Source organism: Tamandua tetradactyla, chromosome 6 (assembly GCF_023851605.1).
Source record: "Tamandua tetradactyla isolate mTamTet1 chromosome 6, mTamTet1.pri, whole genome shotgun sequence".
NCBI lineage: Eukaryota > Metazoa > Chordata > Mammalia > Pilosa > Myrmecophagidae > Tamandua > Tamandua tetradactyla.
Window position 1 is genome coordinate 19153539 of NC_135332.1, and position 16720 is coordinate 19170258.

At 36.9% G+C, this 16720-nt stretch overlaps 1 protein-coding gene across 4 annotated transcripts in view; it reads right to left on the minus strand.

Annotated features, from left to right (window-relative positions):
* Positions 1-295: 295 nt before the first annotated feature.
* Positions 296-16720, minus strand: part of TTC19 (tetratricopeptide repeat domain 19) — a 57660-nt gene continuing 41235 nt past the window's right edge. For all 4 annotated transcript variants that reach the window (XM_077163982.1, XM_077163985.1, XM_077163983.1 and 1 more), the window contains 3 exons: positions 4817-4971; positions 2740-2902; positions 296-2053 (listed from right to left, as the gene is read on the minus strand). In XM_077163982.1, the coding sequence (XP_077020097.1) occupies positions 1923-2053; positions 2740-2902; positions 4817-4971 (449 nt within the window). In that variant the 3' untranslated portion in view covers positions 296-1922. The remainder of the gene's footprint in view (positions 2054-2739; positions 2903-4816; positions 4972-16720) is intronic.

Consider the following 16720-nt stretch of genomic DNA (forward strand, 5'->3'; position numbering starts at 1 on the left):
ATATTTCAGTTTATGATCAGAAATTCTATGCTGTTTTCATTTGGTATGTTGAGTGATTCTATTTTTAAAATATTTATGCAGTGGAAAACACCTGTGACATAAAACAGTTCAAAAATGTAAACCTTAACAAGTCATTTCTGGATTTGTAAAGGGGCTCAGTTCTCCTTTTGTTTTGCTGCCTGCCTTGTTTTACAACAGTGCAAATGAACTATAATGAACACCCACAGTAAGAGGCTGTCTTCCTAAAAATCGTTAACAGTTTTTCCAGGACCAGGATCATGAGCTCAATCACTGACAAGGAACAAAAAACCCTTTTAATTTTCAAACCTGAAGTGAAAAATCTAATGTGAAGCAATCCCAACAAAGCAGCCACCATTATGAAAACGCAAAGTTCATTCTCACTACAGGTAAGAAGTGATTGACATTAATTTTTCAAGTCATCAATACATGAAGACTGGGTTGTACTCAAACTCAATCTGATTGCTATTAAAAGAACCTGAGTTAGACTTGATTAAAGGGATTAGCGCAATAGGTAAAGAATAGCTATGGGTTTAGAAAGTGGGAAGAAACTTATATCTTCAAAATACTACTTTTAGTCTAATCTCTAGGATTTGGACCTTAAGAGTTTCTAGTATTTTATTTTTTACTAAATTTTTAATAATTTTCATGAGAAACTCAAAGATTACTGAATACATACGATATTATTGTACAGTCTCTAGTTTATTATGAAAGAATTCTTCCACTATATACAAAAAATATCAGTATCTCAGTCCACTCAACCCCAACAGCTCCTTAGTGATCCTGGAATCTATCTTTTTCCTAGGTAAATGGCTATTTGCAAGACTGCTGAGGTAAGAATATCTATTTTGAGGCAGTGTGATAAAGCTAATTTGAATAGCAATCTATTCATTTAAAGTCATAAGATCAAATACTTCCTCCCATGGTTAAGAGAGACTCTCAAATCACTCTCCACTTTACAGACAAGGATTTTAAGACCCCAAACCAAAAAGCCTGGCCTAGAATCCAGTCAGTGGCCCCTCCACTACACTGGTGGCATACAACATTACTGGAGAGCTTCTAAATATTATTCCTGCAGGGGCTGCCCCAAGTTGGACGATTTGGGTGCAGCCTGGACACGTGTGTCTCTAAGAACTCCCAGGTGATCCCGTACTGTGTGACTTAAATTGCAAGGGAAGGTGAATTGCTCAGATAGCAATGAAAAGTGAGATTAAATCATTCCTTTTCTTCCTTTTTTTTATAACTGTTAAAACTAGATACATACAAAAACATACAGTTCATTTTAAACAATAATCATATGGTGCTATATTTTCAAGGCCTAATTTGTACTTTAAAACTTTATGATGGAGGCAAATAAAGATAACACTTTTCTTCCTTTATGCATAGTAAAATCCCAATCTGGCTTCATAAGTGAAAAAAGTAGATTACAAGAAAAACAACTCACCATAATCCCCCTTTGCCATGAGACAGGTAGCTCTGGTCTGCCAGATATTGAGATAAAGAGAAGAGAGGGCAGCAAATCAATGGATCAAAATTGTACGGTAGAAATGCCAAGCGGGACCATGTCCCCACAGATAGCCCTGCGCCCAGAGGAAGGCTGCCGGCCCAGCTGAATCTAGCCACATGTAGACCAGCATGGACTGCATTCAGCCAGACGTTAACAACTGAAAGCACCGCTCACGTCTGTCATTAGAGGTGAACGTCAGTTGGGGTCAGAGGGTGAAAGTGGTTCTCCTTAAAAAAGAAAAGCCAAATCTATACAACATGTACTTCACCAAGGACAAGGTGAGGAAATGTCAATGTTATAGACAGAGGACTTTAAGTCAGTGGCATAATAGCTGTTCCTCTGGGTTACTGGAAATACTCCTTTTAAAACAAAAATGCATTTCTCACATAAAATTAAATCAAAGGTCTACTTTTTTTTTTGACAGCTCAGCCAACTCTTCCCTGATATGCTGTATAGAAACCTCATCTCCTTTCAGCTTTGCTTGCTTCAGTGCTTCCAGGAAGATCTCTCTTGCTTGTGCATATCGTTCTAAAATGGCCCAGAGAAAAAGAAGAAGAAAATCCTATCAAAATAATTCTGAACAGAAAACTCTAATGACAGTCAAGTCTAATTTACTGCATGCTTATGAAGGGACACTCTGGTACTGCCTCCTTTCATCCCCATTTACACATAAATGAAGCTGGCTCCGAGAGGCTATAACCTGGCCCAGGTGTAGTGCTCCAACCCAGTGCTGGGGGAGTATGAGTCATGGCCTTCCCAGTAGGCCACGGGGCCTTCACTAATGGGGGTGCATGTGTTAGAGACCTGCCATGCTTGGTTTCTGAAAAATACAGATGAGGCTCTGAAGTAGGAGAAAGGTCTGTCAGCTTGCTATTCCCCACCCTGCCTGCTTCACAGGCACATGTGAAAAATGCATTTAAAATTTGAAAATGTTTAGAAATTGTCAAGTGCAATAGAAATAAGGTACTGTCCTTGCAAAGTCTTTCTCTAGATCAGTGTTGTTCAGACTAGTGCAGGACTAGAAATTACGTGAACCAAGCACAGGCGACCTCCACCTAACACACCCCTACCTCCCTTCTCTGCCCTGACTCAGCAGTCTCCATTCGGGAGTTTTCTCATCGCCCCTGACCCTCCTTAAACACCATTTCATAGATTCAGAAATATAGTCAACATCCTTCCCTACATCAAGTCAGTCAAGTTATTTGGTCACCTACCTCTGTGCATCAAAATTGTAGCTAAATTGCTGAGTACCATGTGGAGCTCGGGATGCTGTGTCTGCCTTGCCAGGTCCAACGCCCTCTGCACGTGAGCACAGGCCTCATCCACGTGGCCCTGGGCATCCAGGGCTGTGGCCAGGTCACTCATCAGCACGATGGTCTACAGGTGAAAAAAATACCAAGAGCTCTTTCTTTAAAGTCCACATCCAGATGGATTAAACATGAATTTGGAGTTTGATAAACTGATGCTATACTTCAGGCTTCATCTTTCCTAGCATTCCTCAAAAGGTAAGGGTACCAGCCACTAAGCAACTGTGTGCGTTTATGTCCACATTGAACAGTGGACAGAGTGGCTCAACCATCTGGGAAATAGCGTAAATCTAGAAATTAAGAAAGAGGGTGAATAGTATTTATTTATCCAACTAACAAATTAGAGACACTAAATGAGAAGTAACAGCAAAAGGAAGGTAAATATGATCCCACTTTAGGTTTAGCCATCTCAAGAAGCAGCCTGATTTACCTCTGTAGTCTCACTTGGTTATAATTCCTATTGGTGGCTCTGGAACTCATCAAGAAGAAGAAATATATTACTTAATTTTCGGAAGAGTCCCATTAAGTTTGGCTTTTTTTTTTTTAATTTTAGTACTAAAAGGGTCAGACTTTCATACCTTCTAACTCCTTTAAAGCTATGGCCTGTGATTCTAGTATTTGTTGATTTCAATTCCATGCTTGTCTTTTTACGATTTGATTCCTTAATGATACTACGTTAAAGGGATGCTCTATATTTAGTCCTAAGTCCCTTTCTGGAGTTAATTCATAGCTCAAGTTCCCTTTTCTTCCAAAACCTATTACTCGCTGTGCCAGTGTGAAACAATTAAGTACCCCAGAAAAACCATGTTTTAATCCTGATCCAATCTTGTGGGGCCAGACCTACTGTTTAGGGTGCTTCCATGGAGACTGGCCCACTTAATTGTGGTTGCGGCCTTCTGGTTAGATGGAGATGTAACTACCCATTTAAGGTGGACCTTGATTAATCTACTAGAGTCCTTTACAATGGGAAACATTTTTGAGGAAGCTCAGATGCTTGGAGAAAAGCTGCTTCGGAGCTGGCACAAAGATGTTCGGACATGCAGAAACAAAACACTCTCAGGGAAGCAATTTGGGACCACCTATCTTCCAGCTGACAGAGGCGTTCCAGATCCATCAGCCTTTCTTGAGTCACATTATGTTTTCATGAATGCCGTAGTTTGGACATTTTTATGGCTTTAGAACTGTAAACTCATAATGTTAATAAATTACCATTTTAAAAGCCAACCTATTTCTGGTACACTGCATTCTGACAGATTAAGCAAATCAAAATACTTGCCCGGCCCATCTTCCTCAGCTTTAGGACATGTTCAGTTCAGTTAAAAAATGTGTCCTATGTTGGAGGGTACCAAGCAAAGTGATATATTCTGCACCCCTCCAGAACATAGAGGAAAGACAGATTATTTCAATTCAACATATTTAGTGTTCTGTTACAAAGTTTTACATATTGTGCATATATTCTATAACACATCGATGGTTTTTAATTTTTTTAATGCAGTCTCCCCACTGCCACCTCCTCCCCAACCCAAACTCCTGCCTACCTGCATTTTAACTGTGGGCCAGTGAGGGTAGGTAAGGGGCAGGACCTTCATGAATTAAGCTGTTCCTCCTGAGGCTCAAATGAAGGTCCGCAGACCCCACTCAGAAACCCTGTGCTGCCTCCTCTGAAGCTCCAGAAGCACACGGCAGCCTGCTTAGACCTGCCTTTTAAAGAAGCTACTGCTCTCTGTGTAAACCCATGACTCCTGGGAAATGTTCTGACCAGGTTCAGTAACCCAATGAGCCCTCAAATCCTTTTTGAAACAAGTGTAGAGGTGGGGGAGGCAAGGGGAGGTAGTAAGAAAATGAGTACACTGGGGCATGAGGAGAAGAAGGGCACAACCAAGACCACTTGCTGATAATCAGTTCCCAATTAGTGTGGTGGTTCACACTCATACATTTTAAACTTTGTTTTTACAGTCCCTTCTTGTATGTTTTCCTTCCTTACCTGTGGGTGTCTTTCTCCTTGTATTTCTTCAGAAATTTGTAAAGCTTTTTCATACATCTTCTGTGCCTGTGAAGGCCTCTTGGAGAAGAGAAGGTAGCGGGCATAAGTGTCCAAGCACATGCCCAGGAGGAGAAGGGTATTGGCTTTCTCTTCCTCTAGGAAGAAAATAAGAGCAATGTTAGCATACGGAAAGTAAGCAGGGGAAGTGAAGCAGAGACTCATCAAAACCCACAAGAGATGTCAAGGATGGAGGCCCCACTGACCAGTCCATGTCACCGAGGATGCTCATCAAACACAAGGGCTGGCAAGGGAGCATCAAGTCACACTGCCTGCGCCACTTTTTCCACATTTTAAGTAAGGTAAAAATCATATACATGTCCATTGTTACACGGAATATTGTCTTGGTTTCAGACTAATAATAATCAGCAGATGAAATAATGCAAAGAATGAGTTAGCAGCAGCATGTCCAAGGCCAGGAAAAAAGTTTTATGATGGGAAGAAAAGCAAAACAACACACAGAATCCTGCAACAGAAAATCACAGGCCATATTTAAATAACAGTTAACCCATTTTGAAGAATGGTACACTTCTGAAAGACAATACAAATAAAGTAGAAATGGTAAGGAGCTAAATGAAAAGGAAATTCTGCAAACAACAGCCCGCAGTAAAAGTTCACATAAAGGACTTAGAGATGGGGGCAACCTCACATGGGTTTATGGAGTGAGACACCCGACTGAAGATGTTCAGTTACATTTATTTAACACAAAGTTATCATTCATATATAAATACCTTTCCATAGCTTCAAAGCTTCAGAGTTTATAAATAGCATGCAAAAGTTCAACTGTTACTACAAAACAATATGACCAATTATTGAAAACATAATTTAAATAATATAGTTGTGGTGGGTGAGAATAGCCGTTGGAAAAATATCAAAGGATGAAAATGAAAAAAATCAATGAAACTTTTCTTCCTTAAAAAGAAATCTATACTTATTTACCTTTGCTTAAGTTATACATAAAGAGACAGAAAATCATTTTTGATTGAATTAGGTATAGAGTTTTAAACAGACTCCCATACTTTTATAAGTTAAAAATTATATCTAAATTATTAACCCTTATAAAAATATAAAAAAAGCAAAACATAAGATCTTGGCAACTAAATACTTCCTAGGGAGAAACTGTATTTCTCCACTAAAATACTGAAATATTACATAAAAAATAACTATAAGCACTCTTAAAAGGCTGAGCAAAGATTTATAAAATCAAGCAGTACTTGTGGTATTGTGAGATAAATGATTCTATAATGACAAAAGGCATACTTAAAAATAAAAATGAGATGAATCTGTAAACCTCCAAGTATAAACAGAAGTCCCAGAAATAAGTCATTTGTATTAAGAATATATATAATTTGTAACAATACAATATTGGAAATAAACTAAATGCACAAAAGAAGGGTTGGAGAAAGGCATTGGTACAGTTACAAAAATCCACGTACTCTGATTACTGTGTCAAATATTAGGGACACCCAAATCAACAGGCCAAGCCCTTGATCTTGAGGCTTGTGTAGGTAATGGAGAAGTTTAGCCTGCCTGTAGGCATGGCTAAGAGCTACTTCCAGAGGACTCTTTCATTGCTCAGATGTGGCCTCTAAGACCAACTCTGCAAGTGAATCTACTGCCCTCCCCACTACCTGAAACATGACATCCAGGGATGAAAGTCTCCCTGGCAGCACAGGAGATGACTCCCAGGGATGAGCCTGGCCCTGGCATCGTGGGATCAACAATGCCATCCTGATCAAAAGGCAGAAAAGAAGTCTAGCAAATAAAGAATCAGTGGCTGAGAGGGCACTTTTAAGTACACTTCAGTTAGACATTGCTACCTACCATAACATACCAAACCCCAACCAAAAAAAAACATTCCTGCAATCCTAAAGAACACCAAAGATGTTATAAAAGATTCTACAAAGGTTCCTTGCACTAAGGTAACTTTCCAGAAACCTAAACCTACAGGTGGGTCTCTGGACCAGAAAAGTCCTGAAACCTAAAGGGCCTAGCCTCTCCAGAACATCAGCTAGTTCCATCCCCCCTATCTCATATTATCGATAGCCTCTTCCAACATGAAAAGCTAGAATGGGAATAGCCCAAATACTCCTAAACAGTGGGAGAAATATCAAAGGTGATGGAGTTATACAGAAAATGAAGAGTTTAACAAATGAGTATAATTGCTAAAACATTATATTATTTCTTTTAGTCTCCAGTATCTTAAAGCAGCTAAGTAAAAACCTGAAATTGTGGAACTGTAACCTACACAAAACTCTGAAATCTGTTCTACAACTAATTTTTGCAATGTGCTTTAAAATTTACTGTTTTTTGTATATATGTTATTTTTCACAAAAAAAAAAGAAACATAAGTTGATTGTGATGATTAAAAAACAGGATCCTTCTATATGCTGTCTACACGAAACACATCTTAGACCCAAAGATAAACATAGGTTGAAAGTGAAAGGTTGGGAAAAGATATTTCATGCAAATAAGAACCAGAAAAGAGCAGGAGTGGCTATACTAATATCCAACAAGTTAGACTTCAAATGTAAAACAGTTAAAAGAGACAAAGAAGGACACTATCTACTAATAAAAGGAACAATTAAACAAGAAGACATAACAATCATAAATATTTACGCACCGAACCAGAATGCCCCAAAATACATGAGGAATACACTGCAAACACTGAAAAGGGAAATAGACTCATATACCATAATAGTTGGAGACTTCAATTCACCACTCTCATCAATGGACAGAACATCTAGACAGAGGATCAATAAAGAAATAGAGAATCTGAATATTACTATAAATGAGCTAGACTTAACAGACATTTATAGGACATTACATCCCACAACAGCAGGATACACCTTTTTCTCAAGTGCTCATGGATCATTCTCAAAGATAGACCGTATGCTGGGTCACAAAGCAAGTCTTAACAAATTTAAAAAGATTGAAATCATACACAACACTTCCTCGGATCATAAAGGAATGAAGTTGGAAATCAATAATAGGCGGAGGGCCAGAAAATTCACAAATACGTGGAGGCTCAACAACACACTCTTAAACAACGAGTGGGTCAAAGAAGAAATTGCAAGAGAAATTAGCAAATACCTCGAGATGAATGAAAATGAAAACACAACATACCAAAACTTATGGGACGCAACAAAGGCAGTGCTAAGAGGGAAATTTATTGCCCTAAATGCCTATATCAGAAAAGAAGAAAAGGCAAAAATTCAGGAGTTAACTGTCCACTTGGAAGAACTAGCGAAAGAACAGCAAACTAATCCCAAAGCAAGCAAAAGGAAACAAATAACAAAGATTAGAGCAGAAATAAATGAAATTGAAAACATGAAAACAATAGAGAAAATCAATAAGGCCAGAAGTTGGTTCTATGAGAAAATCAGTAAGATTGATGGGCACTTAGCAAGATTGACAAAAAGAAGAAGAGAGAGGATGCAAATAAATAAGATCAGAAATGGAAGAGGAGACATAAATACTGACCTCACAGAAATAAAGGAGGTAATAACAGGATACTATGAACAACTTTACGCTAATAAATACAACAATTTAGAGGAAATGGACGGGTTCCTGGAAAGACACGAACAACCAACTTTGACTCAAGAAGAAATAGATGACCTCAACAAACCAATCACAAGTAAAGAAATTGAATTAGTCATTCAAAAGCTTCCTAAAAAGAAAAGTCCAGGACCAGACGGCTTCACATGTGAATTCTATCAAACATTCCAGAAAGAATTAGTACCAACTCTCCTCAAACTCTTCAAAAAAATTGAAGTGGAGGGAAAACTACCTAATTCATTCTATGAAGACAACATCACCCTCATACCAAAACCAGGCAAAGATATTACAAAAAAAGAAAACTACAGGCCAATCTCTCTAATGAATATAGATGCAAAAATCCTCAATAAAATTCTAGCAAATCGTATCCAACAACACATTAAAAGAATTATACATCATGACCAAGTAGGATTCATCCCAGGTATGCAAGGATGGTTCAACATAAGAAAATCAATTAATGTAATACACCATATCAACAAATCAAAGCAGAAAAATCACATGATCATCTCAATTGATGCAGAGAAGGCATGTGACAAGATTCAACATCCTTTCCTGTTGAAAACACTTCAAAAGATAGGAATACAAGGGAACTTCCTTAAAATGATAGAGGGAATATATGAAAAACCCACAGCTAATATCATCCTCAATGGGGAATAATTGAAAACTTTCCCCCTAAGATCAGGAACAAGACAAGGATGTCCACTATCACCACTATTATTCAACATTGTGTTGGAGGTTCTAGCCAGAGCAATTAGACAAGAAAAAGAAATACAAGGCATCAAAATTGGAAAGGAAGAAGTAAAACTATCACTGTTTGCAGACGATATGATACTATACATCGAAAACCCGGAAAAATCCACAACAAAACTACTACAGCTAATAAATGAGTACAGCAAAGTAGCAGGTTACAAGATCAACATTCAAAAATCTGTAGCATTTCTATACACTAGTAATGAACAAGCTGAGGGGGAAATCAAGAAACGAATCCCATTTACAATTGCAACTAAAAGAATGAAATACCTAGGAATAAATTTAACTAAAGAGACAAAAAACATATATAAAGAAAACTACAAAAAACTGTTAAAAGAAATCACAGAAGACCTAAATAGATGGAAGGGCATACCGTGTTCATGGATTGGAAGACTATAGTTAAGATGTCAATCCTACCTAAATTGATTTACAGATTCAATGCAATACCAATCAAAATCCCAACAACTTATTTTTCAGAAATAGAAAAACCAATAAGCAAATTTATCTGGAAGGGCAGGGTGCCCCGAATTGCTAAAAACATCTTGAGGAAAAAAAACGAAGCTGTAGGTCTCATGCTGCCGGACTGTAAGGCATATTATGAAGCCACAGTGGTCAAAACAGCATGGTATTGGCATAAAGATAGATATATTGACCAATGGAATCGAATAGAGTGCTCAGATATAGACCCTCTCATCTATGGACATTTGATCTTTGATAAGGCAGTCAAGCCAACTCACCTGGGACAGAACAGTCTCTTCAATAAATGGTGCCTAGAGAACTGGATATCCATATGCAAAAGAATGAAAGAAGACCCATATCTCACACCCTACACAAAAGTTAACTCAAAATGGATCAAAGATCTAAACATTAGGTCTAAGACCATAAAACAGTTAGAGGAAAATGTAGGGAGATATCTTATGAATCTTAAAATTGGAGGCGGTTTTATGGACCTTAAACCTAAAGCAAGAGCACTGAAGAAGGAAATAAATAAATGGGAACTCCTCAAAATTAAACACTTTTGTGCATCAAAGAACTTCATCAAGAAAGTAGAAAGACAGCCTACACAATGGGAATCAATATTTGGAAACGACATATCAGATAAAGGTCTAGTATCCAGAATTTATAATGAGATTGTTCAACTCAACAACAAAAAGACAGCCAACCCAATTACAAAGTGGGAAAAAGACTTGAATAGACACCTCTCAGAGGAGGAAATACAAATGGCCAAAAGGCACATGAAGAGATGCTCAATGTCCCTGGCCATTAGAGAAATGCAAATCAAATCCACAATGAGATATCATCTCACACCCACCAGAATGGCCATTATCAACAAAACAGAAAATGACAAGTGCTGGAGAGGATGCGGAGAAAGAGGCACACTTATCCACTGTTGGTGGGAATGTCAAATGGTGCAACCACTGTGGAAGGCAGTTTGGCGGTTCCTCAAAAAGCTGAATAGAGAATGCCATATGACCCAGCAATACCATTGCTGGGAATCTACTCAAAGGAATTAAGGGCAAAAACTCAAACGGACATTTGCACACCAATGTTTATAGCAGCGTTATTTACAATTGCAAAGAGATAGAAACAGCCAAAATGTCCATCAACAGACGAGTGGCTAAACAAACTGTGGTATATACATACGATGGAATATTATGCAGCTTTAAGGCAGGATAAACTTATGAAGCATGTAATAACATGGATGGACCTAGAGAACATTATGCTGAGTGAGTCTAGCCAAAAACTAAAAGACAAATACTGTATGGTCCCAATGATGTGAATCGACACTTGAGAATAAACTTGGAATATGTCATTGGTAACAGAGTTCAGCAGGAGTTAGAAACAGGGTAAGATAATGGGTAATTGGAGCTGATGGGATACAGACTGTGCAATAGGACTAGATACAAAAACTCAAAAATGGACAGCACAATAATACCTAATTGTAAAGTAATCATGTTAAAACACTGAATGAAGCTACACCGAGCTATAGGTTTTTGTTCTGTTTTGTTTTGTTTTGTTCTTACTATTATTACTTTTATTTTTTTTTCTCTATATTAACATTCTATATCTGTTTCGGTTATATAGCTAGTTCTTCTAAACCGATGCAAATGTACTAAGAAACGATGATCATGCATCTATGTGATGATGTTAAGAATTACTGATTGCATATGTAGAATGGTATGATTTCTAAAAAAAAAAAAAAAAAAAAAAAGGTCAGCACAATACTACCTAATTGTAATGTAATTATGTTAAAACACTGAATGAAGCTGCATCTGAGCTTAAGAAATGATGACCATACACCTATGTGATGATATTAAGAATTACTGATTGCATATGTAGAATGGAATGATTTCTAAATGTTGTGTTAGTTAATTTTTTTTAATTAATAAAAAAATGAAAAAAAAATTTTAAAAAGAACAAAACAAAATAAATAAATAAATAAATAAATAAATGCAAAGCTAAGTTTGAGAATAGGAAATACCAAAAGCCAGAATTTAGGAGTAATGTATTTTGTGAAAAGTCAAATATTTGGAAGAGAATATCTTTCTAACCATAGAATAGTGAAGGATTTTATTAAATAAGACACAAAAAGCCCAAACTATAAAGGAAACTATTGAAAGATTCTATTACATTCAAATTTTAATATCCATATATGAAACACCATTATGTGAAAAGACAAATGAAAAAGAGACATGTAACCCACCAAATGTAACATGTCCAAATACATAACGCTCATTAAGAAGAAATGCAACCCCTCAAAAATAAAAGCAAACAATTTGATGAGACAATTTCAGAGGAAGAAATCTGAATGGCCAATAAACACATGAAAAGAAGTTCTATCTCACTGGTAATCAGGGAAACAAACATTGATGCCAGAATAAGATTCCATTTCACACCCATCCGACAGATCATCTAAAAATAAAAGAGAACTCTGGTATACTGCTGGCAAGAATGTAAACTGTTAAACCCACTTCGATAAGCAATTAGGCAATATCTAACATATGTTAGATATATTCATTCAACAATCCCACTCCTAGGTTCATACCTAAGGGAATGTCTTAGATGTGAGCACAAACAGAAAGGCCCAAGAATATTCAATGAGGCATTATTTTCCACAGTGAAACCCATGGAACAACTCATGTCCCTCAACAAAACTGTGATACACATGATAGGATACACTCTCCCAGAGCTGCACGTGAGGTTCTAGTTGTATCATTCCTTGTGGGAATGGAAAAGAGGCTCAACCTTACCTCCAGCCCCAGTGGACTGATGAATCCCACTAGGCACACAACTTGGCAAGCAAAGAGGACCTCTGTGCAAGGGGAAAAAGTCCCTCAAAATCATAACGCTGGGCTCAAACGGAAAACCGCAGAAACAAAAGTACAGCATGATACTATTCATACAAAGCTTAAGGACATAATAACCCTACTCCATATTCACTGACGCAGACATGCACAACAAACAGGCACAGGAATGGGAAAGACCAGGACCAAGTTCAGGGTAGCACTTGAACCTGGGCAGAGGTACAGGGGTTTACATTTAAAAACATAAAGTAACTTCAAAATAACAACAAAAAAATTTAGCAAATATGGTAAGACCAGAAATTTGACAATGCTAAGTGGAAGACATACAAGTTTAAAACTCTCTTATGCTTGAAATCTTAAAGAAACAAAGCAAACAAACCAAACATAAAAACCCCAAATAGTCAAAAACATCTTGAGAGAAAAGATCAAAATTGGAGGATTCATATTTTCCAATTTCAAAGCTTACTAGAAATCTACGATAATCAAAACAATCTGGCACTGGCACAAGGACAGACATAAAAACCAATGGAATGTAAAAGTAGAGAAATAAAGCCACACATCTATAACCAATTGATTTTTGACAAGTATACCAAGTCCACTCAATGAAGAAAGAATAATCTCTTCAGCAAATGGTCCATGTAAAACTGGATTTCCACATGCAAAAGAATGAAAGCAGACCTACCTCACATCATTTACAAAAACTAACTCAAAATGGATCACTGACCTAAATAATAAGGGCAAAAACTTCAAAACCCCTAGAAGAAAAGACAGAGAAATATCTCCCAGATCTTCCATTAGGCAATGGATTTAGTCTATACACCAAAAACATAAGCAACAAAAGGAAAAAATAAGTGGTCCTTCATCAAAATTAAAGGACATTACCAAGAAAGTGAAAGTGAAAAGACAAACACAATGGGAGAAAACATTTGGAAGCCATATATCTGATAAGGATTTAATATTCAGGATATATAAAGAACTCATCAACAAAAACACAAACAACCCAGTTTACAAATGGGTAAAAAATATGAATAGAATTTCTCCAGAAAAGATACATGAATGGCCAATAAGCACAGGATAAGATGCTCAATATTTATTATCTATTAGGGTAAGGTAAATCAAAACCACGAGAGACTGCCCCACAACCATAAGAATGGTTATTAAAAACAAAATAGCAAGTATTGGTGAGGACATGGAAAATTAGCAACCTTTTTAAATTGTCGGTGTGAATGTAAAATGGTGCGGCCATTGTGGAAGAAAGTTTAGCCAAAAATTCAACAAGGATAAATATGAAGGACAAAGAAGAGCCAACATACAGGTAAATGACATTCCTGAATAAAATACCAGGGCAAGTGGGGCAGAAACAGTAAGGAAAGATACAATACAGAAACTCAAGAGAACTGGACCTACAAAATGAAAGTTCACCATTGATCAGGCAAAATTCATAAACTTTATGTTGATGTAATTCCTGACTCCTACAAGCATACAGACAGAAGAAAACAGATTACCTGCAAAAGAAGGCAAAGAGCGGGCTTCACAACTCAGTAGCAATAAATTTCACTAGATCAAAAATTTCAGATCATAGAGATAAAACAAGCGGGAACAGGGGAAAAAAGAAAGGCAGGAGAACATTAAATTATACTCATCTTATCTTACAAAAGAAGCCCAAAATAAAAGTTTTTTATCTAATGAGTCAAATATGTCTTTATGATATTTTAAGTTACCACTAACAGAACTGAAAACAGTATGTACACTTTCCTTCCATATTATTATGGAATGCTAAAGGGAGAGTCCCTATAGGAAGGACTGAAAATGAGAACATCAATTAAACTGCAAAACTTATAAACCATGCATCACTTTGTATACCAATTTAAAATAGGTTAAGATTCTCTATCAAAAGACAATGATTCATTTCCTGGTGCCTGACCATGCAAAAAAAAAAAAAGACAATGATACTCAGGTTAGGTTAAAAAATTCAACCACAGGGCAGGCAACCATGGCTCAGTGACAGAGTTCTTTCTCTTTTTTTTTTACATGGGCAGGCACCAGGAATCAAACATGGGTCCTCGGGCATGGCAGGATGGCAGGCAAGCACTCTTACCTGCTGAGCCACCGTGGCCCGCCCAGTGACAGAGTTCTTACCTGCCATGCTGGAGACCTAGGTTCGATTCCTGGTGTCCGCCCATGTAAAAAAATAAAAAAATAAAATTCAACCACAGTATTCTATAAAAGATAAACTGAAAGCAAAATGACTCCAAAATTTTTAAGAGTTAAAAAAAAAAAGACAATAGGGCAGGCCACGGTGGCTCAGCAGGCAAGAATGCTTGCCTGCCATGCTGGAGGACCCAGGTTCAATTCCTGGTGACTGCCCATAAAAAAAAAAAAAAGACAATAAACAATGTAAAACTGTAAAATTTAACGCATGAAAAGAGTGACTTTTCTGATGAAGGGACAGCTCACAATGACAACATATATCTGGGACTGTTTAAACAGTGCAAGAAATCTGTATAGAGAAAAATGATCACAAAACAAAAAGAGAACTAGACAAAATCAGCAAAGACACACACGAGACCTAACAGACATGCACTCCACCACACAACAGCAGAACACTCACTCGGTCCAAGTCCACATGCAATGTCCTCCACGATAAGCCATAAACAAGGCTTAATATATTTCAGAAAGAAATTTGGGAAATTCACAAATATATATAAATTAATCAATACTATAAAAATACAAAGGGCCAAAGAAAAAATCACAAGGAATTGAAAGATCTTAAATCAGTGAATAACCTTCTACCTTAAGAAATGAGAAAAAAGGGACCAAAGAAAACCCAAAGCAAGCACAAAGAGGAAAACAAATATTTGAATGGAAATAAATGGAAGAAAAAATAGAGAAAATTAATGAAACCTAAAGTTGGTTCTGTTGAAAAGACCAACAAAATTAAAAAAAAAAAAAAGTGCCCAAGTGAAGAAGGCATGTACCAGGCATGCCCCAGACAAAGATCTAATTCTCAGAAGAATTCTATGAGGTATGTTCTACCACTAAGCTCATTTTACAGATGAGCAAACTGAGAATAAAGAAATGATGTAATTTTCCTTTAAGTGGCAGAGCCAGGATTCCAGACTTAAAGCACTTAAACCAAATATTATGCCACTAAAAATACATCACTGAAAATGAACAAAACCTTTATTTCAAGGAAAACAGGAACAAACCAATGAAAAAAATCCCTTACTCATATAAAGGGAGGGAATAAATCCCTAAGTAACTGGAAAGGGAAGATGATCTCAGATCTGTATACTGTACTTTAAAAATTTAACCCCATAAGAAAGATTCTTCTAGGAAAATACAGGTTTCCAAAATTTTCACCCATGCACTCATTTATTCAACAGCTATATATTAACACTTACTGTGTGCTTGACATTGTTCTAGTATTGAAATTAAATCAAGATGATAGAAGAAACCTAAATGCATGAATAATCAAGAAAGGAGAAAAACAGATGTGGTCCATACAGTTTCATAGATTCCATAACTCTCAAGGAACAGAAACTTTATTTCTATCTCAGAACAGAAAATACAGAAAGCACCCCAACTCATTATTTTATCACAACCCTGGGTTGGCTAATAAGCACATGAAATTTTATCACAACCCTGGGTTGGCTAATAAGCACATGAAATAAAATAAAATTATGGCTCTGACATAAAACAAAATGCAAAATATCTAAATAAAATATCAGCATTAAGGGTGCACAGGTGGTTCAGTGGTAGAATGCTCGCCTTCCATGTGGGAGACCCAGGTGCGATTCCCAGACCATGCACCCCCCAAAAAAAATCAGCATTAAATATTATCCAATAGCATATTGTACGATTAATCTACTAGGGGTAGGTGTGGTTTGAATAAGATACAGAATAAATAAATTCATACAATTTGATGCCAAATCAAATACAAGACGGTCATCTATTACCATACTATTATTTAATATTGTTCTGAATTTTACAGCCAGTGAATCAAAAAGGAAGGGAAGGGATGGAGCTATCTGAAAGGAAATAATTCTGATGTCACAGAATTATAATCATCTATGTAGAAATACTGTGACTATCAACTGAAAAGCAAAGACTCCAGTGAAGTGGCCAATAATAAAATAAATGTGCAAAACAAAGCATTTTCCCATATATCAGCACTAACCAACAGAAAATTTAACAGAATCCACTCTCCTCACCTGACTCCATCAGAGTGCTC